Source organism: Tetrapisispora phaffii, chromosome 12, assembly GCF_000236905.1.
Source record: "Tetrapisispora phaffii CBS 4417 chromosome 12, complete genome".
NCBI classification, from domain to species: Eukaryota; Fungi; Ascomycota; class Saccharomycetes; order Saccharomycetales; family Saccharomycetaceae; genus Tetrapisispora; species Tetrapisispora phaffii.
Genome location: NC_016531.1, coordinates 39,622 through 63,714, shown reverse-complemented (window position 1 = coordinate 63,714; position 24,093 = coordinate 39,622). Strand labels below are relative to the sequence as shown.

General features: G+C 38.0%; 11 protein-coding genes and 1 non-coding gene across 12 annotated transcripts; 5 read left to right on the top strand and 7 right to left on the bottom strand.

Moving 5' to 3' along the window:
* Positions 1 to 232: 232 nt before the first annotated feature.
* PRO2 (glutamate-5-semialdehyde dehydrogenase) lies at positions 233 to 1,603 on the bottom strand (the record flags this gene model as incomplete). Its single annotated transcript, XM_003687782.1, has 1 exon — positions 233 to 1,603. The coding sequence occupies one exon, from the start codon at positions 1,601 to 1,603 to the stop codon at positions 233 to 235; it is 1,371 nt and encodes a 456-aa protein (XP_003687830.1).
* Positions 1,604 to 2,062: 459 nt separating this feature from the next.
* Positions 2,063 to 2,863, bottom strand: SAW1 (DNA-binding protein SAW1; the record flags this gene model as incomplete). The annotated part of the gene is made up of 1 exon (XM_003687781.1): positions 2,063 to 2,863. One exon carries the CDS (start codon positions 2,861 to 2,863, stop codon positions 2,063 to 2,065), a length of 801 nt encoding a protein of 266 aa, XP_003687829.1.
* A 180-nt stretch (positions 2,864 to 3,043) lies between these two features.
* TPHA0L00380 (uncharacterized protein) lies at positions 3,044 to 4,030 on the bottom strand (the record flags this gene model as incomplete). The annotated part of the gene is made up of 1 exon (XM_003687780.1): positions 3,044 to 4,030. The coding sequence occupies one exon, from the start codon at positions 4,028 to 4,030 to the stop codon at positions 3,044 to 3,046; it is 987 nt and encodes a 328-aa protein (XP_003687828.1).
* Positions 4,031 to 6,762: 2,732 nt separating this feature from the next.
* On the bottom strand, positions 6,763 to 7,872 carry RBG2 (Rbg2p; the record flags this gene model as incomplete). Its single annotated transcript, XM_003687779.1, has 1 exon — positions 6,763 to 7,872. One exon carries the CDS (start codon positions 7,870 to 7,872, stop codon positions 6,763 to 6,765), a length of 1,110 nt encoding a protein of 369 aa, XP_003687827.1.
* A 1,286-nt stretch (positions 7,873 to 9,158) lies between these two features.
* On the top strand, positions 9,159 to 9,240 carry TPHA0Ltrna4S. Its single transcript has one exon. It is a non-coding gene; the product is annotated as a tRNA-Ser (tRNA).
* A 593-nt stretch (positions 9,241 to 9,833) lies between these two features.
* On the top strand, positions 9,834 to 13,319 carry TPHA0L00360 (uncharacterized protein; the record flags this gene model as incomplete). Its single annotated transcript, XM_003687778.1, has 1 exon — positions 9,834 to 13,319. One exon carries the CDS (start codon positions 9,834 to 9,836, stop codon positions 13,317 to 13,319), a length of 3,486 nt encoding a protein of 1,161 aa, XP_003687826.1.
* Positions 13,320 to 13,768: 449 nt separating this feature from the next.
* Positions 13,769 to 16,348, top strand: ARO80 (Aro80p; the record flags this gene model as incomplete). The annotated part of the gene is made up of 1 exon (XM_003687777.1): positions 13,769 to 16,348. One exon carries the CDS (start codon positions 13,769 to 13,771, stop codon positions 16,346 to 16,348), a length of 2,580 nt encoding a protein of 859 aa, XP_003687825.1.
* Positions 16,349 to 16,779: 431 nt separating this feature from the next.
* EFM3 (protein-lysine N-methyltransferase) lies at positions 16,780 to 17,805 on the bottom strand (the record flags this gene model as incomplete). The annotated part of the gene is made up of 1 exon (XM_003687776.1): positions 16,780 to 17,805. One exon carries the CDS (start codon positions 17,803 to 17,805, stop codon positions 16,780 to 16,782), a length of 1,026 nt encoding a protein of 341 aa, XP_003687824.1.
* A 261-nt stretch (positions 17,806 to 18,066) lies between these two features.
* Positions 18,067 to 20,220, bottom strand: STR2 (cystathionine gamma-synthase; the record flags this gene model as incomplete). The annotated part of the gene is made up of 1 exon (XM_003687775.1): positions 18,067 to 20,220. One exon carries the CDS (start codon positions 20,218 to 20,220, stop codon positions 18,067 to 18,069), a length of 2,154 nt encoding a protein of 717 aa, XP_003687823.1.
* A 484-nt stretch (positions 20,221 to 20,704) lies between these two features.
* On the top strand, positions 20,705 to 22,408 carry MNS1 (mannosyl-oligosaccharide 1,2-alpha-mannosidase; the record flags this gene model as incomplete). Its single annotated transcript, XM_003687774.1, has 1 exon — positions 20,705 to 22,408. One exon carries the CDS (start codon positions 20,705 to 20,707, stop codon positions 22,406 to 22,408), a length of 1,704 nt encoding a protein of 567 aa, XP_003687822.1.
* Positions 22,409 to 22,518: 110 nt separating this feature from the next.
* CTF8 (Ctf8p) lies at positions 22,519 to 22,947 on the bottom strand (the record flags this gene model as incomplete). Its single annotated transcript, XM_003687773.1, has 1 exon — positions 22,519 to 22,947. The coding sequence occupies one exon, from the start codon at positions 22,945 to 22,947 to the stop codon at positions 22,519 to 22,521; it is 429 nt and encodes a 142-aa protein (XP_003687821.1).
* A 368-nt stretch (positions 22,948 to 23,315) lies between these two features.
* Positions 23,316 to 24,086, top strand: LNP1 (Lnp1p; the record flags this gene model as incomplete). Its single annotated transcript, XM_003687772.1, has 1 exon — positions 23,316 to 24,086. One exon carries the CDS (start codon positions 23,316 to 23,318, stop codon positions 24,084 to 24,086), a length of 771 nt encoding a protein of 256 aa, XP_003687820.1.
* Positions 24,087 to 24,093: the final 7 nt, after the last annotated feature.

The window sequence follows — 24,093 nt, the reverse complement described above, 5'->3', positions numbered from 1 at the left end:
ATTAAAACTAAATACGCAGTTAAGATCATAGTTAACATAATACATATCTGTAACATACAAAGACACCATAATTTATATTTAAATAGCTGTATTTATTCTCACTATTGTTAAACAATGCGAAATGTTTCATTGGGAAACAGGTTCTTGGTTGTAAGCATACTAACAATTTTGTAGACGTTCAGTATTACCAAATATGGATATAAAAGTTGGATATATTTTATTGTAGTACTTATTATAAAACTATGTTGTTAATGTCTAAATCTTTGTGTACAAATGCTTTTTTACCACCGGCACCCAAATAGTCACCAGCAATTTGGCCATCACCTCTCATTTGATATTGATAAGTAACTAGACCATCTAAACCGACAGGACCACGTGCATGAATCTTAGCAGTTGAGATACCAACTTCAGCGCCAAAGCCATATCTGAAACCATCAGCAAATCTAGTAGATGCATTCCAATAAACACCAGCTGAGTCAATACCTCTCATGAATTTATTTGCACTAGCTTCGTTCTCGGTAATAATAGAATCAGTATGCTTTGAAGAATGTTGGTTTATATGAGAAATAGCATCTTCTGTGGAGTTGACAAACTTGACGGCGCAATCTAATGACAAGAATTCTCTGTAAAAATCAGATTCTTCAGCAAGGACAATTTTGGATCTAATTTTATCAGTTAATAAATTAGATGCTTGAAGTTTTTGTAAATAAGCTTCTTTAACATCCTCAGATAAATGTACAGTAACATCACCTTTAGTTATTAAGTTAGTCAAAACGTCTTCCCAATTCTTGGCTTCTCTATTTATTAGAAGTGTTTCCATTGCGTTACAGCCAGCTGGGTAATTCGTCTTGGCATCGTAAACAATTCTCTTTGCTTTCTCGATATCAGCATCCTTGGCTACATACACAGAACAAATACCATCAGCGTGGCCCAAAACAGGGATTTTAGTATTATTTTTTATTTGTTTAACTAATGCATTAGAACCACGAGGAACAACTAAATCAATGTAGTCGTCTTGATTCAATAAATCAGAGACATCTTGTCTAGTTTCGATCAATTGTACAGCATTGACTGGAACGTGACATTCAGGTTCATATTTTTCGATGCAGTCATTTATGATTCTTGACATTTCTCTGAAAGTGTTAACAGATTCCTTACCCCCTTTCAAGATACCAGCATTACCTGACTTTATAGCCAAGGCTGTGATATTGGCAATAACTTCTGGACGCGATTCAAAAATCACCAATAATACACCTACTGGAGCAGTGACTTTGTACAGAGTTAAACCTTCGTCAAGTTCTCTTGCCATTAAAACTTTACCCACTGGATCTTCTAATTCGGCAATTTCTTGAATCCCTTGTAACATGATTTCGAACTTATCACCTTTGAATAAATCTAATCTCTTTATCAACGATGGCTTTATACCTGTTTCATTAGCGACCTTTAAATCGACCTCATTAGCAACCTTAATGGCACCCGCATTCTCTTTTAAGGCATCATGAATCTTGTGTAAAATGAATATTCTCTGCTCATCAGATAACACTTTCAACACATTACCAGCTTTACGAGCGTTCCTGGCAATAACTTCAGCTTGACTACTCATATCTAAAATGTTTAATGTGATCAGATGACTATGTGATTCGTAATAAGCAACACTTGGATTTTTCAAGTAACCAGAAATCGACCAATATTTGAAACGAAACAAAAGCAAATTAAACGTATTCTAACACAATTTTAGTTAGAATAATAATTACATGGTAGAACTATTGATAACTTAGCAATCACTTGGATCTGTTTTACTAAGTCATTGTTGGTTACTAATAGCTATTCATTAAGATCTTTGTTCATTAAGCATTATTGAACCAAAAAATTGCTACTAGTTCGTTAGCAGTGATATTCTGGTGTAAGGTAATACACGCAGTTTAAGACACACAGCTCATCATCAGCTAAAGGTAGTTAAATCATTGGAAGCAAGATTTTAAGTGACCTTCGATTTTATTCAAAGCCATTGAGAGAACTTGGATGATAGCATTCTGATCTATCCAAAGAACCCGGGTGGTTCCTACGCTCTATGTCTTCTTGGCCTTTTCAAAACATGAATTTCGATACATTCTGGTAATGTTATCGATGGTTGGTATTTATAATTTATTGTAGGTTTCGTATCTTCTGTTATATGTTCGTGTATAAATCCAGATTCATTGTCACTGCCTTCCAGTAGGATTACTGGGTTTTCTGGAGCCTGCTCCTGAACTGTTGTTAATAGAATACGCTTGTTGTTCTTGACAGAAACCATGCCTGTATTAACCATATGTTCTGTAGAGATCTCATCAAAGTGGGTTGGGAAATTCTTAAACAGCAAGTAATTTCTGATTTCCGTGAGTTGTTTCAAGCTTTTTATAAAGATGCTTAATTCCCAATTGTGCTTGTACGATATTTTCAACTTGAATTTTGATATTCTAACAATCGATTCGATATGACAGTTTTTGATCATATCGTTTACCATTTCACCATCCTTCATGTAATGCTTCTCTACTATATCATTTTGAAAACTTATTACTTTACCGATTCTGAGATCATGGTCCATAACTTCTTTTGAGGTTAAATCGTAAACGATGAACAGTAGATCGTACTTGATCTCATTGCACAGGTCTGTCAAGTCTTTATTCGACAGATATATCCTAGTTAGAGGAGCCTTCAGTTGTATTATTGAGTTATTTGCTAGCAATGGTGCTTCAAATATGGGGTCTTTTTCATCTGAGGAAGAATTCGCAATATTTTGAAGCAGCTGTTTCCTATTCACATGGATCCTTAACGGCAACAAAACATTGTTGGCCACAGTAAGCGTGGCAATAGTACATGGCATAGTTAGTGGTTACTTCTGCTTCTTGTAAATACTGAAAGCCTCTTCTTTATAAGTTACAAACGTAGTCGGTTTCCTTAAATATAACTGGTCTCAGTTTTAAGCTTGCAAGAAAAATGCGATGAGCTGAAAGTTGCCATAGTGAAACATCTGTGTTATTTAAGTAAGGAATATATAGAATGGTTATAAAGTATACAAATTGAACAATAATATAAATATCAATAGTAAGGAAAAGAGGTCGAATAGAACGTAACGTACTTTTTTGTATTTGAAGAAGATACAATTGTATTTTTCTTGAAGTTCTGCATCTTGAACCCTTAGTATCATTTCTAAATGTTTGAGTTTTTCTTTATGCTGGTCGATTTTGTCCTTGCAAACATAAAATCTTTTTTCTAACAATGCCAACTTGTTTGTGTAGTCTTCAAGAGATGTTTTTGTCCTCGATATGAACGAGTCCTTGTCGTTTTCATTGAATCTAGTCAATAGATCGTCTTCGTGTATTGTTTTTGAGAATTCGTCCTGTATCTGGAGCATGTTTTCCTTCTGGAGTTGTATGAAATGATGCATTTTATCGAACTCAATGAGATTCATGTCCAGAGTGTGTTCCTCTTGCACTATGGCATTCTTGATAATGTCATTTTTGATAAATTTCTCAATTTCTTGCAGTTGCGACTGTATGTGAGAATCGTAGTAAAACAGCTGGTTGCAATTCTTGAGAAGAGCATCCTCGCTATCATTGGTAGTCTCCTCAGCACAAATGGACCCTAGATCGACACTGGATGTCGACGAGATGGACACGCCTAGAGAAATTTCCGATGATACTGGGTGCATTCCTGTGTGGGAGGTACTAGTTATATGATCCTGTTTCCTGGTGCTTGCATCAAAATCAAAGTCAAAGATAAGCGTCTCGTTGCAGACGTCCTTCCTCAAGCGCCTGCACTTTCCGATGTCGTTCCTATAACGCTGGACGCCGTGCCAGTGCCTGCCTGGCCTGCGCTCCCTGCCGAATTTTGTAACCGCTTCGTATAGGTCCTCATCAATATCTCCATACGGTTTCATATTATTGAGAAACCGTTTGACCATCCTCTTCTTATTCAAATTGAACGAGTGGGACTCGCAGCTGACTTGCCCAGAGTCTGCTGGGTTCCCTGGGTCCCCTGGGCCCAACATTAGCAACTGTTTATTGAATAGGAGCTCTGAAAAGGCGCCAGATCCAGCAGCCGTAAAATCTGTCTCTCTGGGGCCTGCTGCACGGGACCTGTGCTGATGGTAGTTGTGTCGCTGGAATACATCGGTACCAATACTGAGCTCCTCCTTTGGAGAGTGTCTTGGTCCATCGTAGTCTGTCACGCTAATCGCTGGTAAGTTTAAGTACCCCCTATCCCCTGTGTGCCTTGGTGATTTGAAAGTAACAAGAGTGCATTAATCGTAAGTATTTGTTTCTTTATAGTTGTTGAAAGTGGTTGCTAAACAGGAGGGGCTGACACTTTTGATAATGGGATCATTGTACCTTTTTCAGTCACGTGACAAAATTTATAATTAGTGTTTAGTTCATTCAGTTAACTTCACTAGCCAAATGCACCTTAAGAGTGGTAAGCTAGACAAATATATAAATATAAGCCTGTGTTACGGTATTGAGTGGCTATATGTTGCCCATTAACACAACATTTAGCGAATATTAGATTTTAATTGGTTATTCATTGTTAAGAGTCAGTATTATATTATAATTCTCCGTGGGAATCTACATAAAATAAATAATGTATAAAAGATACTAATCATTCAAGTTGATTAAGACAGTTGATTTATTTTACATGGTTGGAAAAACCCTGGTATTTATACCAACAATTTCTGCCACGATCACGAAACCATTCCAGCCTCGAACGGCATGTTAAGTAGATTGGCTAATTTTATGTTCCAATTTGGTTGTGACGTTTGCCTATTTCAGTGATATGAATAACAAATCATCACATATGTGATATTTATATCCAACACAAAACAACATATCCTTGAAGAAATAATGCTTTTTAGAGTACTTGTCTTTACAAAGGACCACTGGTATAGAAACAATTATAATTGTTACTTTTAAAGCTATATCTCATTACCATCTTTACCTGTGTGACACGGCCACTACCTCTTCCGTTACCCGCAGTCACGGTTCTTGCGTGCTCGTGCGGTGTAATCACCTGAAGAACAAGAAAACGGCAAACAATACTTAACGAAACGTCACAATTATCAAAGAAAAGACACATCGAAATGTCATCAATTGCAATAATTTGACACATGTATAGGTGGATTAGCAATGAACTTCAATAAGCCTCTTTGCGTCTTTTTTGGCCACTTGGTGTTTCATTTATTTAATGGTATTTCAATACATGTGGATTTCAAACTCGCATGTCCATATTAAATTAAAATGGCTTACCAAGTTCAATTGCGTATGTTTCAATATGCAATGGGGTACGAGCATAGGTATTCAACGGCCGCTCGGTATGTTTAGATGGAACGTCGGAGGAAAAGCAGCAAGTGGTGGCAGACGTATACACGTTCGATGTTTCTTTTACAGTTACGAGTGTGAACCAATCATGAGTATTTTGAAAGTGCATGAGGAATGCATACCAGAAGGAGGAAGACATCTGGTGTTGATAAGGAAAGCAAGGAAGTGGGAAAGTGTAGGAGATCTAGGGCCACTGTTTTAGTTGGAATTGGTAACGATGATTCGATACGCTGTACCTGGCTTCCTTTTATGAATTGTCTAATGGTAACAATAAGATATAACTGGACAGCCCAAATAGATAAGAGGGAAATAGACTTTATAGAACCGAACCTACAGATAAGAGTACGGTATTCGGACAAATTAGGAGGATATAGATAGATTGACTATAGATATTGAGGGATTTAATATATCTGTTTGTAGATTGCTTATATAATATGCCTTTCCAGACATCTAAGGTACTGATGATGAGAATTCTAGCTAGATATTTTTGATTTTAAGTTCAGGTTATTGTCTTTATCATGGTTAACATTCATCTCAGCTGTACATAATTCTAGTTGTAATCTTGCATTCTATCAAAGCCTATAGACAAGTAATTTAAATTATATAATTACTTATAGGCTATTTTAAAGATTGTGGATACTCTCCTTTTACTCAATAGCTGGGTCCATACTTGTAATATAGTAGAAGTGCTAGAATAGGTATTATATATTCGGATTCATACCAATAGTATATTGAAACCAGATCAATGGATTCTTTATCTATTGCTCAGCAAGATTCATATGCACAAGTGATTTCAACTCCCTTTCCTAACTTAATCGATGAACCTGTCATGTTGTTTGACGCATATAGTAGATGGATGATTATACAGTACTACTGATGAATCACGATTATGGTATTACAAACTTACAGGCATACCTTCTTACAGGGATGTAACGATATATATGATACGTATTGCTAATTATAAGACTAATGACATTTTCAACAAGATATTTTGCCATACTTCATAATAATAATTTTTTTCAACAAGTTCGGTGCTCAATGGATGAATTAAGGTTAATAATTTTATAATGTTTATTTCATTTCTATGAAGATTATATAAAAATAATAATCTTTCTGATGTACTTAGATTATCGGTAAGATATCTCCTATTTTAATACTGGTCTTCAAGACATTTTCACACTTTTTATCTTACTGTCGTATATTCCACTAAGCAGACATCACTAATTGAAAATATTACAGACGTGTAAGTTTAACAATAGTGTTCATGAATAAAAGATCTGTTATTGATTTCTTAAAGGTATTAGATAATAATGATCACCTTAAAAAGTTTTCACCTATTCCGATTTACAAATTATTATTACTTTAACATTTTAATCCCAACATATTCAACAATGCCAATTTCCAACGATATCTATTTGGTGAATAGAGATATAACATCTTCGTCGTGAACTTTATGATTCAAACCACATTTTTGTGGGGAGTGTTTAGCAGATGAACCCCAAACCAAAGCATACTTAAATTTGTCTTTAAAGTCCCTATGGATACTATGACATAAATCACCGACTGTTGAATTATTTCTCACAACTAATGGGTCATCAAATGCTGGTCGTACACCTCTCTTCTTTGTATAGACACGACTCAAATTCAATTGGTACCATATTTCTTCCACCACATCGTCTATCCCTAAGTCCATTTCACAGGACATTACCACAGTGTTAGGTTCTCTGGCTAATTTATCAACTTCCTCTAGCGATACAGCATCGATTTTGTTATAGACGTATAAACATTTAATGTAGTTACAATGTTGGTCATTAATGATATCGATGAAATCATCGATGGTGGCTTGATCGTCTCTCACCAAAACCTCTGCATTGTGAACCCTGTAATCTTTCAAAAGCAGTTTGATTGCGTCTTCAGTCAGACTATTTTGTGGGGGTGCAGTGAAGTTAATCTTAATACCACCAGTTTCCTTTTTCTTATAGTAAATATTTGGTCTTTCTTTATTCAACCTGATACCGACAGCTTCTAATTCCTTTTCCAAAGATTCTCTTTGATGCTTACTTTTTGTTGCATCAAGAACCATAATAACTAAGTCTGCTGTTCTAGCAGTGGCAACAACTTGTCTACCACGACCCTTACCTTGAGAAGCACCATAAATGATACCTGGCAAATCGACAACTTGAATTTCAGCACCACCGTATTTCAGCACGCCCGGAACAGAGGTCAAGGTGGTGAACGAGTAATGAGCAATTTCAGACTTAGTAGAGGTAATCTTACCTAAAAGAGAAGACTTACCAACAGACGGATAACCAATTAGTACAGCACGGGCGTCACCAGATTTAGCAACTTCAAAACCAGTACCACCACCTGAGCTGTTAGCAGTCGCCTCGTCAGCCAGCAATTGTTGTCTGTAACGAGCCAATTTACCCTTCAACAGACCCAGATGATGCTCCGTGGCCTTGTTCTTTTGAGTACGGGACATTTCCTCCTCGATGGCCTTGATTTTATCGATGATACCCATTGTTTCAATTTATCGCTATAGTGTATTGGTACTCTCCCTTAATTCAACAAATTTTTATAAAAACAAAAACCAATCTAATTATATGAATAGAATCTGAGATGTGAGGCTGGTCGTATGCAATATATAGTTTACTTACTCATCGTTCTTATATTAATATTGCTTTGATCTATTTTATATATACCTTTGCAATGAGATGAGTACCTGTGGCCTGCAAAATTTTTCAATTACTGTCACGTGGAAAGTGATTTGAGTTGGGACCGGACAGTGATTACATGCCCTGCAGTCAGCATTTGTGACGCCCACCCAATGACTAGGCTGCACTTCCAACTGTCAGAATTATTGTAGTGTATGTGACAGAACTAAGTGTTTATGACACTTTGAGTCCAGAATCAATTGATCACTAACTATTGGAAAGAGTGCTGTAGAACAATCTTTCAAATGGTAGATGAAAACTTTTCACTACAATGTAATGGCTACGTGATAAACACAGATGTACAATACAGTGCTAAAGATCTTAGGAGAATGACTGAACACCTAATGTGTTCACTCAAGTATGAGATAAGTTATATATAAAGAGGGCACCTAACTCTGCATAGAATTGTTTAAATAGACTAATAAAAGACGAATCGATTATTTAACTATAAAGTAGATGGACTATGCTAGAGCAACTAAAGTGACTAATGACACTAACTTAGAAGTTGGTACTGACCAACATAAGCTTGTTTCTCAACACATTCTCATGAGCACTATTGTTTCTGCTCAATAGATGAATTCATGGTTTTAATATATTAAAATTTGTTATATTATATACTATATATTCAGATTAATCTTTCTGGTGTCTCGGATCTGGGTCAATGAATTGTTAACTATTGATTACCGAGGTTTATATATACATAATATTTCAATCTACCGTTCTGTTCAACTCGACGACGTCGTCTCGTTGGACAGAACGGTCGATTGATGGTTCTACAGTACTATTTATGCATTAGAAATTCTGCTATTACATTCTTGCAGGCACTATTGTTTCAGGTTTGCAACAATAATCTCCTAAAGAGGTAATATCTGGTATCGTATAGTCACTTATGCGACCAGTGTCATTTCCAACACACAAGCAGTTGGGTGTCTGTAGCAATGTCATGCCTCAGCTTTTATAATCTATTGCCCAGTTCAGAATCCAGTTAACCTGAGGTTATTTAATTCTTGTTACGGTTTCTCGATAATATCATGTCCTTGTTTAATTAGTGATATGAGATATCCCGATCTTTATACGAAAATGTAAATAATTAGGCAACTTGGCCGAGTGGTTAAGGCGAAAGATTAGAAATCTTTTGGGCTCTGCCCGCGCAGGTTCAAATCCTGCAGTTGTCGAATTTTCTTTTTTCTCATTTTTTGTCTTTTCGGGCAGCTGTCCATACTTAAACCCCAACTATCGTAATCTTCAACTTGCCTCTCATCTAGAGAGCCCTGAGTTCACGTTTTTATTGCAGCCATCCGAACTCTCCCGCCACAGACCTCCCCCACCGTTATCGTCGGCCACGCTCTATTTGGTCACTAATCACGAGGTAGTGATGGAGGAGCATGCAGGAGACTTCGTAGCTGGTTCGTTGAAAATGACCACTCTGAAAAAAATTGCATCGCTGCAACTAAGAGATATCACATGAATAAACAATTGGAACCAGTTTGACATGTTCTATAAGATTCCAGGAACATATTTGTAACTGGTCAATTACTCTTTTAGAGCTCTCATATTATTGTCTTGTTGCCTAAGAACCTGTTTCAATTACAGAGATTATAATTACAAAGGTCCTTATTCTCCCTAACACCATCAATAGAATATATTTTTCAGAACTTCAAGTTCCAATCTACGATACCTCAGATAATACATGACTATACCCAAACTTTGATACCCCCCACGCCCAACTCCCAATTTAATTCAACTGCATTAATTCACACAACATACCATGAAATTTTTTTCACAATACCTGATAATACGACTCTTGTGGTCGTATTGTTTCTTAACTACTGCAGTGAGTGCACTGCCGCCAATATTCCAGAAACGGTTCGATAATAGTACTTTAATAAGTACAAAAATATCCCCTGACCAATTGACCTACACGAGTGAGTACACAAATGTTCCAAACTTAATCGGCGATGTGCTGACATCTGCTCTCACCACTTCAAGTGGAATGGTGTCTTCAGTTTCACAAATTATAATAATAGACACTTCCACTGGAGCCTCGGCGTTAACAACAAGTAATAATATAGTGCCGTCTTATGTGCAAGTAGGCAGTAACTTTGAGCCGACAACTGCTGTGAATACAGATACAGCTGTCTCTGCGGTTTCGCAAGTATACACAAGCAGACCTGCTGCGAAGTCCAAAGTGAGTTCCGTAGTCAATACTAATACAATTATTTATGCATCATCATCGTCGTCTTTACCTGGAGTAAGTACTACGGACATAATACTTAAACACAGTTCAATAGATCCTATAGAAGTTGTAGACCCAACCTCTACTTCAAGAACCAGTTTGACTACAGTTGCCATTACATTATCTAGTGATACCGAAATCCTAGCATCATCAACTTCTGCATCAACTTCAAGCTCTGTGACAAGTATATCGGCTCTGCCAACTACGACAACTTTACAATTTTCAAATCACGAGGCTACCACTACAGGCAGCTCTACCCCCAGAACAGATTCTATGTTCTTATTAACACCATCGGATACTACATCGATGACGAGTTCAAGTATATCAACAACGAGCTCAAGCACATCTGCAACTAGTTCAACCACATCAACAACGAGCTCAGGTACATCAATATTGATAACAGGTACATCGACGACGAGTTCAAGTACATCAATAACCAGTTTAAGTACATCAATAACGGCTCCAAGTACATCTACAATGAAGTCAGATACGTCTACAACGAGCTCAGGTACATCAACATTGATCTCAGGTGCGTCTACAGCGAGTGTAGGTATATCTACAATGAAGTCAGGCATTTCAATGACAAGCTCAAGTACAATATCAAATTCTTTCTCCTCATCAGTATCAAATACACCTCTAACATCTAATAATCAAAAATCTAGTCACTCCGGTATCACTTATAGTTCTACCACAAGCACTAAAACTATGACCGATTCAAGTTCAGCTGAAAAAGATTCTACAGTTTCAAAATCGGTAATAAGTGTTACTACTATATTGTCATCTGGCGCTTATTCGACTGGTTCTACTTCAGCAACTAGTATCAGTTCACCAGACCAATCAAAAACAGTTATCATAACCTCTGATACAACGAAACAGTTGACAACAACAAAATTATCTTCTCGTTCGACATCTGTTACCGTTTTAGTTGGAAGTTATTCGAATTCTGTAACTGACAGCCCTGAAGCTACATATTCATCAATAATGTCAGAAGAAATACCAAACGATGCCACTGCTATTATTACCAAGCCTATAACGGACTCTCAGGCATCCGAGGTATACCTAACAAGATCTTTTGATTGGCTTCCTTCTGAAATTGCTATTCAAAGCGATTCAACTGCAGAATCGATGGAACCATCTTTTTTAATAGATACTTCTGGCTTACCAAATATTATCACTGCACCTACCGCAATTACAATTCCTTCAAATACAACACTAATAACTGTTGCCTTCAAGAGAGAACTAAATTATGCTTTCTTGGTTAATAACTTTTATTCATCAGCACAAATATTTAACTTCCTTCCAATAATAATAAAGCATCCGTTCACTGCATTAGTTAGTGAATCTTGCAATGATGACTCAGTGTGTTCTCCACTATTCACTGAGTACATATTGAATAGTTACGCATCGTCCGCGGCTTCGTCGATGTCAACTTCTTCAGTTAATAATGTGGATTTTCAAAGTGGAGGGAAGCATAGTGTTAACATAAATTTATCATTACACTCAACAATTGTGCAAACAGCGATTTCTCCAACTGGTTTTCAAACTAATATGACATCACAAATACCATCCCTTGCTAAAAAAGACCTCAGTAAGAATGCTTCTTTACAAAAACAAGAGATCTCCATGGATATTACTGTTGCTAGAATCATTCCCTATATTGTACAAAACAATAAATATATAATTTCAATTGCAGAAGTTTATGTCCCAAATGAAATTGTTGAAACATTACAGGAATTAATATTAAATCCTGCTTCATCTTTTTATAATTCAGAAAGTTCCAGTTTAAAAACATTAGCATTTTTAATTGATCCTAATATTCCATTGACAGGTATGCTGGATAGCAATGGTAATCTAATAAGCGGTGGTTTGAGCAGCTCTAATGGCAATATTCAAAATTCTTCTACAAAACATTCTCATGGTTCTGGGATCTCCGATATTTCTAGCCAAACGCTGAAGTTAGGGACATTGGACTCATCTGCATATAAAGGACTCTCAACTAATTTAAAGAAGCGTCTTTCAATTTTTATTGTATGCTTCACAGTCGGTGCAGTTTTGTATATTCAACTTTCATTATTTGGATTAAATTTCATGTATAAAAAACTATCGATGAAAGCGGATCCTGAATCCGATAAGTCAAGTTTACCCCAATATCATATTACCAGAGATAGCACATCTAATATAGAAGGGAGGAGCTCGAAATCATTTAGTACTCCTTCTAATCCTTTCTCTGATAAATATCAAAAATCAAGCAGCGATTCGTCGAAGTCAATTACACTCCCTGGAAAAGCAGTCTACAACCGTTCACAAGATATGACATATTTGGTTGATGAACAAGGAAATTTCTATTACACCAATTTAGATAACGTACAAGGTCGTACAGTCCACATTATGCGCACTCCGGAAGGGAGCATTTATTCAAAGGATGTTTCATACAATAAATATGTTTATGATTCTAACAATTCGACCTCTAATACATATTTGGATGACCAATATCATGAAAATACTGTGAATAAGGGAGATGACTTAGAAATCACATATCCTGATTTCTTATTGAATGAAGTCAAAGAATCACATACAAATATTATTGAAAATGTTAAACGCTTTAATAATAATGGTTTGTATAAAATGATACTCCCACTTGGAACTTCAGGCACCGATTCAGAAACTCATAAAGGGTCTGCCCAGGATAATCTGAAGCGACACTTTGATAACTATCAAGGTGATACCAATTCATGGAATCAATACGATGCCGTGGATGACAACAGTAGCTTTAACTTTGATGATCATACCTATCTGAATAATGCAACCTCTTCAGTTGCTTGCCAAGGTAATACTAATATCACTTATGACCAATCTTCTGTCTCTGATATTGAAGATGATGAAGTTAATGATGTTCATGTTGGAGAACTTGATGAACTTGATGAAGAAATTTACAAAAGGATTACAAGAAATCTAAGCAGAAATGAATTTATCAACAACAGGAGAAATATTAAAAAGATTCTGACCAACAAAAGTTGATTACTAAAAATCATTTTAAACAATTATTCTTTCAATTCTCTTATTTGTAGCCCTTGACACTAATATTTGATTAATTATTAATCTCGTCACTAATACCAATTTAATCCGTACATATAAACATACAGATATATATCTATAATATCTATTAAGATAATACCCATTGCATTAATATTTCATCACCTGTATCTATAAATATTCAGTCACTAATATTTATCAGATCAGTTAACTGATATGAATTGAATAGATGACCCTTATCCGTACTTTGCCGGTACTTACCGGAAGTAACCGAGGAAAAACTTATCTATATTTAAAGTCGATGAGTTGCAAGAATTTAAAAGGCAGCAGATTTACATGGTGTGTAACATTATAATCCTTTGCTATATCTAATCGCATATGGAGAATACAATCTGTAACAAACTTATTTAAAGTTTATTTCTAGTTAGTTGGTGATGGGTTCGAAATCAAATAGGACTTCTTCAAAAAAATGGAAGAGAAGCTTTAGAGCATGCCAAACATGTAGAGAAAGAAAGATCAAGTGTAATTTAGGACCTCTTGACAATCCACATAAACCACCATGTGAAAGGTGTAAAAGAGAGCAAAGAGAATGCATTTTTGTTGAACCAAGTAGGAAGTCAAGAAGTTTATCGCCCAAAGATATAAATTATGGCGATGATGGTGATGATAACAAATTAAAGTTTATACATTATCAGCAAGGTGATAACAAAGGAGCTAACAACAAAGAAATACAAAATATGGCACTAGAAGATTCTGCATGGGAGTCCGATGTTTCCTCAATGCAAAATGCTCTAGAATATCTTGCCAGTGCCGCCAAATCGGTGTCTCAGTTTGAGAATCATAAACCGACAAGTAAATTAAGTGACATGGTAAATTCATACAGTAAGGATGATATGACCCAAGAAAATATCATAAAAGAATTATTTGAGAAAACTGAACTAAAAAATCCTGCTTCTTCACTAATAGCACAGTTGAGTAGAATTAGAACAAAACCACACAAGAAACTTTCTGATATTGTTTATATTGGAGACGACAAGCTACTCACAGAGGAAGAAGCCAGAAGATTAATTGAGGTATTCTTTCAAAAGTTACATCCTTTTTTCCCATACATTCCTCTCCAATTACACAATCCTGAGCAGTTAGTACGATACCCAATTCTATTGTGTGCTGTTATTACTATTTCTGCAAGGTATAATAACTTTGGAGATTTAGATTTAAAAACAAGAGAATCTCCAGACTATAATATTACAATTCACGAAAAATTGTGGATGTACTGCCAAAGATTAATTTCAAGAACAATTTGGGCAGAGGCCAGCACAAGATCAATAGGTACGATACTAGCATTTCTTCTGTTCACAGAATGGAATCCTAGAGCGATTCATTGGAATTGGTCAGATTACGCTAATGATTCTGAAACGATTAATTTTAATGAGCTCAATGAATTCGATCCAATTAACTCTTATAAAGGTGAAAGCATTACCGGTTTTGAAGCTATGAGACATAGTGATAGGATGGCATGGATGTTAACAGGAAGTGCAGTTAGATTGGCACAAGATATGAAATTTATCGATACAAGTAATAAAATATTTTTAGCAACACATATAGCAGAAACATATAATGCCATGAATGTTAATTTGCGTTCATCCCTTTCGGAATCGTTAAGTAATGTGAACATTCATTCTAAGAAGATAGATCCAGTAAAAATAATCGATGGCAAGAAATCTGAGAGGTATTTTGGAAATGAAAAATACTATTTAGAACAAATATTTAAAAATGCTAAAGATAGAGAGAGTTCATATGATCTATTAGAAAATATTTTAAGAGAAAGGAGAAATGCAAAAGCATTTCCTGACAATGAACGTGACTTTTTAAACGATGAATACATCTTGTTCTATTCAAATCCTGATGATGCAACGCAAAATGATGAATTAGATACTCCACTAGATTTTACTGTAATTCAAAGAGCTAAGATTGAATTATTAAAGATCATGTCAATTGGGTATGAGACAATATATCTAGAAAAAGGTAGGCGTTATACAACAGCTAACAATCAAAAACAGAACTTAGCTATGTTGAATATTTTTTCTGCCCTTATTGATAGCTGGTACGTAAATTACAATGAATTATTATCACCGGAAGAAACACTGGATCCTGTATTAAACGCCTCTAAGATGGGACTGCAGAGTATGACACAGATAATTGAAAATGAAAGTTTAATATGTGACTATTATTATTGTCAATTGTATATATACTCACTGTCATTACAAGTAGAAGACGAAGAAAGCAAATTAAAACTGAAAGAACTCTCCCAAAGCGCGAAATACGTGTCTATTGCATATAGTTCTGCCAAGGAGATATTGAATTCTGCCAAGCGACTTCAAGAAGTGAGGATGCTCAAATTTATACCTGTGCGATGGGTCATCAGAATTGTAAGAGCAATATCATTTATTGTGAAGTGCTACGTGACCGCCACCGATAAGGATTCAATGAACTACAAAGAACTGAACTCGTTGCTGAGTCTCAGTGGGATACCTGTAGATGAATCATTGGAACTAATTCACACAGCGGCAGTGCTGTTAAAGGAGTCAACTCCGGATGAATTACATCTGTGCACACGGTACTCGAAGATATTATTGTGTCTATACCGTGAACTGAAGATGGACACGCTCTCGACACAACAGGCACACGGAAACGACTCGATGCCTGAACGACTCACCGCAGATACCACCTTGGAGAATGCCATTCGCACAGAGTTTACCACAACATCTAATTCGGGCTCCCAAGTAGAGCTCACTCCTTTGTCTAACAAGTTAGCCACTTTGCCCATTGACAGGAACACAACACCACCATATGCATCATTTCCCACAGAAGTGGTCGATTGGTTCTCGACAAGTGCCGACATCGGTCTAGAGTTCGTGGAACCCTGGACAGAGATGATCGAACAGAGGTATATTAAGAGTGGTAATACCCAGAATAAAGACTTCGACGACCTACTAAGCACCATACCCAAATAATAGTTGCTGTCACCTAAACATGCCCTAACAACTGTGTTGCGACAGGCTGTCACGCACAACGGGTAACCGCTATCAAGGCTTGGTACAACATTTCTTTGTTCGTCCGAAAAATTTTTAGTATAAAAGGGAACTATGTTTGGAAGAAGTTTGGTTTAATTATTAGCCACTTTAAATTACGTCTTCGATATTTATTTTTCTTTTTGGTTGTTTTTAAAAGAACCACTTTGTCCAAAAGTTATCCACCGCTATAGACAGTACGAGGACTGAGCCAATTCCCACTCAGTTCAACGTGATAAGCGGTTTTTAAGGAGAGAATAAATTGTTACTCATTAAGAACTCGAGTGGAGTCTGGGTCAGGATTCCTGGCCACATGAGACTCGAGTGTCAGAGAGTGCCTATATTAATTTTATGTATTTATTTATTATAGTATTCTAAATGTTTGCACTGTATGTGATTTTATAAATATTGATCGGTGCGATCAGTGGTTTGAATAGAATGTCCTCCACTATCTTGCAAGAGTTGACGTCGCTATCTGTGCACGCTGCCAGCTTAACAGTCAGACCTAGGTCCGAGCAATGTTGCTCAAACACTGCAATTGTTTCTTGATTTCTACGTGTTGCCGCAAGGTAACAGACGGTACTACATTTATTTGATGACTTAAAGCAGTCAAGTATGCAGTGGCACAGGCTCGGTATAACGCTAGAGTCGTAAGTGACATCAGCTGCTACTATAAGATCGAGATTGTCTGGGATATGGTCCTCATTCCACCGAAGTTTTTGTAGCTTTACAGAGTCCGATGAATCTATTCCATTTAGCATCACATTTCGGGATAATTGGCCTTCCAGCAATTGTGAATCTCCATCGGTGATGTACAGAGTTGTGATTTGATCTTTATATTTCTTGACTAGTCCAATGCTTACCATTCCTGTTCCTGAACCTAGCTCGAGAGTATTTTCCATCACAGTTTCTGGGGGAAATCCCAGATCGATAAGATATTTCGTCAAGTACACCGCTGCCTCCCAAGTTCGAAAACCTGTGGTTCCTGCAGCACTGATAAGGTATGGAGACTCCTCAATCTTGATTTTGATTTGGTTGTTGATCCTGTACTGTATCACATCCTTTGTGGTAGGTGTAGGTTGCTGGATATCTAGAAGTTCAATGTATTTTTCATATAGCCAATCCGATAAATAAATATCATTATTGGCGATGATCTGTAGAGTATTATCCTGTGGCTCCACTGTCTCGTTAAATAAACCTATATTATCTATTAGTACCTTGATAACGTTTTTGGTGTAAAAATTGTTTGTACCTTCAATATCGCACAATACCTCAATAAACTTAGAAATATGTAAAGAAATCAACTCTTTTCTTGAAATGGTCTCTTTCAAGTAGCCGGCCAATTGATTCACTGGGAAACGCTGGTAAAGCCTGTCATAAAAAGCTAACTCAGAGTCCATCACAAGGCCTCACACTACGTACCAACTTCTATGTAGGTTGAGAAACTTTCTAACTATCTCAATATCATCTAATATTCATGACCTTCTCTTAAATATTGAAAATATTTTCAAGCTCATCGCATCGCAAATAGAAATCTCTTAACGTTTAAGCAGCAGCAACTGAAAGATAGATAGATCTCATAGTTGTAAAAGTACATGATTTTAAGAAATGGTATTATATTGAATGTTCTATATTTTACTATATCTATTTATATACATTATTTACAAACTCTGAGCCTTTTCAATTGCGTGAAGGAACACTTTTGCTAGGTCTTCTTTGCTCTCGCAGCCTATTTTGATTCTTATCAGATTCTCTTCCACACCAAACTTTTCAACTTGAGCCAAGTTATCAAAATATGATAAGATTGTGTATGGGCATGCTAATGTGTGGTTAGTGCTCAGAGATGGACCTTTGGTTATGTTTATTTCGTCGAAAAAGCGTTTGGATGTGTCAAGGTTGTGAAAGGTTAACGAAATGATCCCTCCATAGCCGCCTTCTTCTTTCTCAAAATTTGGGATCTTTTTACATCTCAGTTTGTCATAATTTTCTTTTGTCTCATCTGAGGTTAGACTAGGATAGTATATCTTCTTGAAAATCTTATCTGGTCCTTCATTGGGCAACAGAACCTCGTTAATCAAATACTCTGAATTGTGGTTTATAGTGATCGATCGAGGTATGAAATCACGAGAGTTTCTTTCCAAGATAATAGCGTCTTCACACCAAACGTAGTTTTCATATTCCCCAAGTTGGTTAAGAAACAGTTGTGCAAATTGGTAGAGTTTTTCTTGTGGATTCAATACCATGGATCCAGCCATTACATTTGAATCGCCTCCAAAACTCTGCGATAATGAACTGCAGACTATGTCTGCAAACGGTAGGACATCAATATTGACAAATCCACCTAAAGTTTCGTCAATAACAATGTAAAATCCGTATATATTGGCCAAATTCCTCAAATACTTCAAATCTGCAACCTTTAGTAAAGGATTCGAAGGTATCTCTATGAACACAGCCAATATTTGTTCACCAGAGTGCAAAGTTTGCTCTAACTCTTTCATGGATTCAGCATCACCTTTGCCAAAATAATGGGTATGATTGAATTCATTAAGAAGACTCACAGTATCGCTATTAGAAAAACCAAAAACGACTGACTTCTTATATGGGTAACCGTAACCAACTATGTCGTTACTGTTCTGCAGATGGCTATCCAGAGAAGTGGTGCTCCCATTTGATGAATTATTTCCCAGCGCATTGACATTTGAATTTGATTTAGATCTATTTACCCTCCTTGCATCCAAGTTCAGTAGTAACCTATGTGCAGTAAATAGGGCTGCCATCCCACTTGGAAACAAGTACACATCCTTTTCATAGTCGATTTTAAGCGACGATCTGTTATCGTTTCCTAAATCATTTGCAATAAAAACAAGCCCATTGGCGGTGTTAGATTCAGTGTCAGAAGCCTCCAAGACGATTGGCTCAGCCGGTATTGCTGATATCAACTCGGTCCCTGATTGTAAGTCGACTAAGTTATCAGTATCTACCCGATCATTATTTATCTGCTCTAGCAACGGCACACTGTTATCGGCAGGTGGTGTTTCTTCATTTTCTGTAGCTTCGGCATCCGTATTCAGAGCCTCAATGGCTGTACCAAACCTGCCTGCATTAGCGACAAAGTGATAACTGCCACCGTCGTCCATATCATCCAAAACGTCGACAGATTTAGTTGCAATTCTTTTTTTGATATATTGTTGGGCCTTATCTCCAAGGGAAAAGTTGAGTTTCCTGCCATATCTGCTTTCCACAAACTCCTCCTCATTTTCGTAACTAGCCGCCATCGTGCTAGGTCTTGACAAGTGGGAACCACGACTGGACTTCTCTACAATAAAGAGCTCATGGAGCACATATTCCGCCAGCCTACTGGAGATAATCTCGCCTGTATACTGCCAGTAATTTCTGACCATTGTGTAGTAGGCTTTGTCCACAAACACAACCGCGATCCGGCATTCTTTCTTCCAACGAGCTTCTTCCAGCGTCACTGGTCTGGAAGTCGCCAGTTGCAGGATCCTTACCTTCGGAATCGGTAACTGTCTCCTGGAAGACACAACCCTGATAAACTCTCGACACCTCTTAGCTACTTTATACGACGGAAAGCACAGACAAGATTCATTCTCTTTGGCATACTTATTTGTCAGAATATCACACAGTCTCTGGATTGACCGGTGGATAAACAACCGTGGATACCCACAGCTCATGGCATTCAGCACTACAGGATCATTTTCCTTATATCCAACATTCGTGGCCCAAGTGGGCAGACAGATTGATATCGTGTGTCCGTCTCCAGAAACAGATTCACCTACTTTGTTCGCTATTGCCATGTCAGATTCATTCACACAGCCTCTGACCACTCTCAAGCACTCCTTCACAACGTTGCTACAACTTCATGTTACAAACTTTTATAACTTCCCTTCTTTATATAATTGACGAACTGGTCTGTATCAACCTTCGAGGTCGACACCGGCGATGCCTCAAGTAAAACATCATTCTGCACGACATGGTATTTTAAGCGTAAAGTAACACTTTGTAGCCATTAGCCACTCTTTAATGGTCTCAAACAAGCAGCAGTATGCCAGACGTGATATATAATTGCTTCTCATCAAGCTTACAGAGTTGTTTATGCTCAGAAACTCCTCCGAGGGTCAATTGAGGTCAAATCTTATCCCTTGCGAGCTTGATGGTCAACCTCGATCGCAACTGATTGTCACTCTGGAAGCTATATAAAGACGGAGATTGTGGCAATCTGACTCAAATGGCTATGTGAAGCCTCATAAACAGGAGATTAACGAATTGCTTACTGTAAAAATGTTTAAGCCAGCTGTTTTTATTGTTGCAATTGCACTTGCAGTGAGCTATTGGGTTACCAAAGAGGATCTGGCAAAGGTGTTCGAGCAAGCCAGAACAGGAATGCAAGGCTCTCGAGCCTTCCGTAACCGTCATAAAAGTTCTGTAACAACTCGTCAAGCTATTGAGCAAGTATTCCTGGCCTCATGGGACGACTACGTCGAACATGGCTGGGGTTACGACGTTTATGGGCCGATATCTGAACGTGGCCAGAATATGGCACGGTCTAAGGAGCCTCTGGGATGGATCATAGTGGATACAGTTGACACTCTAATGCTAATGTATAATCAGACTACCGAGCACAAGGAAAAGTTTGCTCGGGCCATCATTCAAGCGGAGCAATGGATAGAGCAAGAGTTATCCTACGACATTGATTCCGAAGTGAGCGTCTTTGAGACTACAATTAGGATGTTGGGAGGATTGTTAGCTGCACACCATCTTTCCATGCAACTGGATGTGGGAAATCCAGAAGTGTATCTGCAGAAGGCTGTTGATTTAGGTGACAGACTAGCAATGGCCTTTGTAAATTCCGAGACAGGTATCCCATATTCTAGTGTAAACCTGAAGACTGGACAAACAGTTAAGAATCATGTTGACGACGGTGCATCTTCTACTGCGGAGTTTACCACACTACAACTTGAGTTCAAATATCTGTCCTTCTTGACAGGTAACAACTCATACTGGTTGTTAGCGGAGAACGTGTATCCAACAATGTACAAGAAGAATAATCTTACAGACGAGTACTACAGCGGCCTAGTCCCAATATACACACACCCTGATACAGGTATGTTCCATGGCCAAAATATCAGAATGGGCTCCCGTGGAGACTCCTTCTACGAGTATTTGTTGAAGCAGTATCTTATGACCAGCGAAGAATTATACTACGATCTTTATAGAATTTCAATGGATGGTATGAAGAAAAAACTTTTGGCGAAATCACACCCACATGGTCTTACATATATAGGCGAAAGGCCTTTTGGTCCAAATAAAGCTTTAATCCCTAAGCTGGACCATTTGGTCTGCTTCATGGGAGGATTGTTAGCTATGGGTGCAACCAACGGTCTCCAATTTGATGAAGCTCGTAAAAGCAGTTTCTGGGATGCTAAGAGAGCAGATGATTTCAAAATCGCGGAAGAACTCACTTACTCATGTTTCCAATTGTATGACCAGATTCCATCAGGCTTAGCACCAGAAATTGTGATGTTCAACGATAACTCTGAAGGTTTAAACAATGAAGCACAGAGATCCAAATGGTGGGGTTCCCCATCTGGAGACTATTTCGTGAAACCCTTAGATAAACACAATTTGCAGAGGCCGGAAACAGTGGAGTCTATTATGTTTTTATACCACTTGACCAAAGATGAGAAATACCGTGACATGGGCAGGAAGATTCTGGACAGTTTTATTGAGAACTCTAAATACGTCGACCCCAAGACAGGTAAGACTAAGTACGTATCTCTAGACAACTGCGTTGATATGCCAACGAAGAAAAGAGACAACATGGAGAGTTTCTGGCTTGCTGAGACTTTGAAATACCTGTACTTGTTATTTGAGGATGACGTTGAGTTGGACAAAATGGTATTCAATACTGAAGCCCATCCATTCCCGGTGCTGGATTCTGAGACTCTTGGCAGAATGCAGCTAAAGACAGGCTGGTTATTGTGAATGTGCATTAATTAGGGATAAACCTTGGAAAACTATGTAATATAAATAAAGTAACTAAATACTAATATGACCTATTCCTCATATACTCTGGCTCCTGGACAGAGTAGTCATTACATTATCGGCAGTGGTCTGCTGTTAAAGATGATCTTGTAGTAAAAGATGTCTTGCATTTCCACGGCACGCTGGTCTTCATCTTGGTGGTCTTTGAACCTTAACAACCCCAGAGGTGTCTCCAATTTCACTACTTTACCCAGCAGTCTCTGTTTCCTACCAATAAACAAAGTAGCGTTCTTCTTCTCGTTATCAAGTAATAACAACCCAAATCTGACAATGTGCTCACCATCGTGGACAGTAAACCGTTTGTCGCCATCGTTTTCGTCTGTGTACTTCTCTATATCCAGTGGCGGCTCTGTTGGAACCTGGAGGTCCCCTTGTATTTCTAACATTGTGTTTCCCAAGGCAGTGACCACGCCAATATGTGGTTCTTGGGAGCTGAATAGCAGGTTCAGCTGCGTGGCAGATATCTGAACGCAAGGCATTTCTTTCAGCGATCTGCACCAACAACACTCAATGAAAAGCTGAAACTAGGCTATAACAGTCTTTTCACGAATCTGCTGTACTTCAATGGCTCCAATGGCTCCAATGACCTTGTGAATATATTGATTGGCCATTTTTAAAGTTTCACGAATTTATTTTACTTGTGATGGAATTTTAATTTTGACACACTGATCCGACATCGCATTATTGACTATAAGAATATAGAAGTTGGATTTATAGAAAGGTGTTTTAACGATTTCGAGTTTGATAATGTTGAGAAGGGACCGATGCAAAGGAACTCAGTATTACTACGAGTTCTGGGCTATCGATAGGTACAAAAAGTGATTACATTTAACTCGAGTTGCAAGATATGCTCGGTTTGTTCAAGAGAGTCTTCGGCAGACGAGAAGACACTTCGTTAGTGGACAGGTATACCAAGGAACTGACCGAGATAACTGGGTCAATCCATGCGTTGGAAGCTAAGAGTAGTGATAACGAGGCCCGGGTGAAACATCTACAAAGACAGTTGACGTTTTACGGGGTTGCGTTTTGTGTGTTGAGAGTGTCGTACGTGATGGTAAATAGTGGTGTACATACGCTTTATGACAGGACGGTTCTGCTGAACGTGGTGGTGTGTATGCTTGGTGTAGTGTGTGCGAAGCTGGGGCTGGGGAGAGTTGATGAGTATGTGAGACATCGCCGAATTGTCAGAATCGACGAGCTGCGCAGCCAGCATGCCGCCAGACTGGAAGCGTTCAAGAAAGACACTGATTTCAATCTGACGTCGTCGATCATCAAAAGGTTCTCTTCTGGTGCCAATGAGAGCGACGACATTGTGTTGCTTCTAGACGACGAGATCCGTGGCAAGTACGAGGAACTAGACGACCTGAAGACGGAATTGATTGCGCTGGAGAAGAACGACAAGTTGAAGGACGCCAAGGAGCGAGACAAGTGGTTCGACAAGATCATCAACTCCCTTGCTGGAGACAGTGACTTGGGCCACCGGTACGCAGCGATCCAGTGCGGGAAGTGCCAGCAGTTCACTGGTTGTTACCGGTTAGCCGGAGGCCCACTGCACTACAAGTGTGCCAACTGTGACGAGGTGATTGAAGAGCCTGCGACGACGACCGGAAGTGGATAAATGTCAT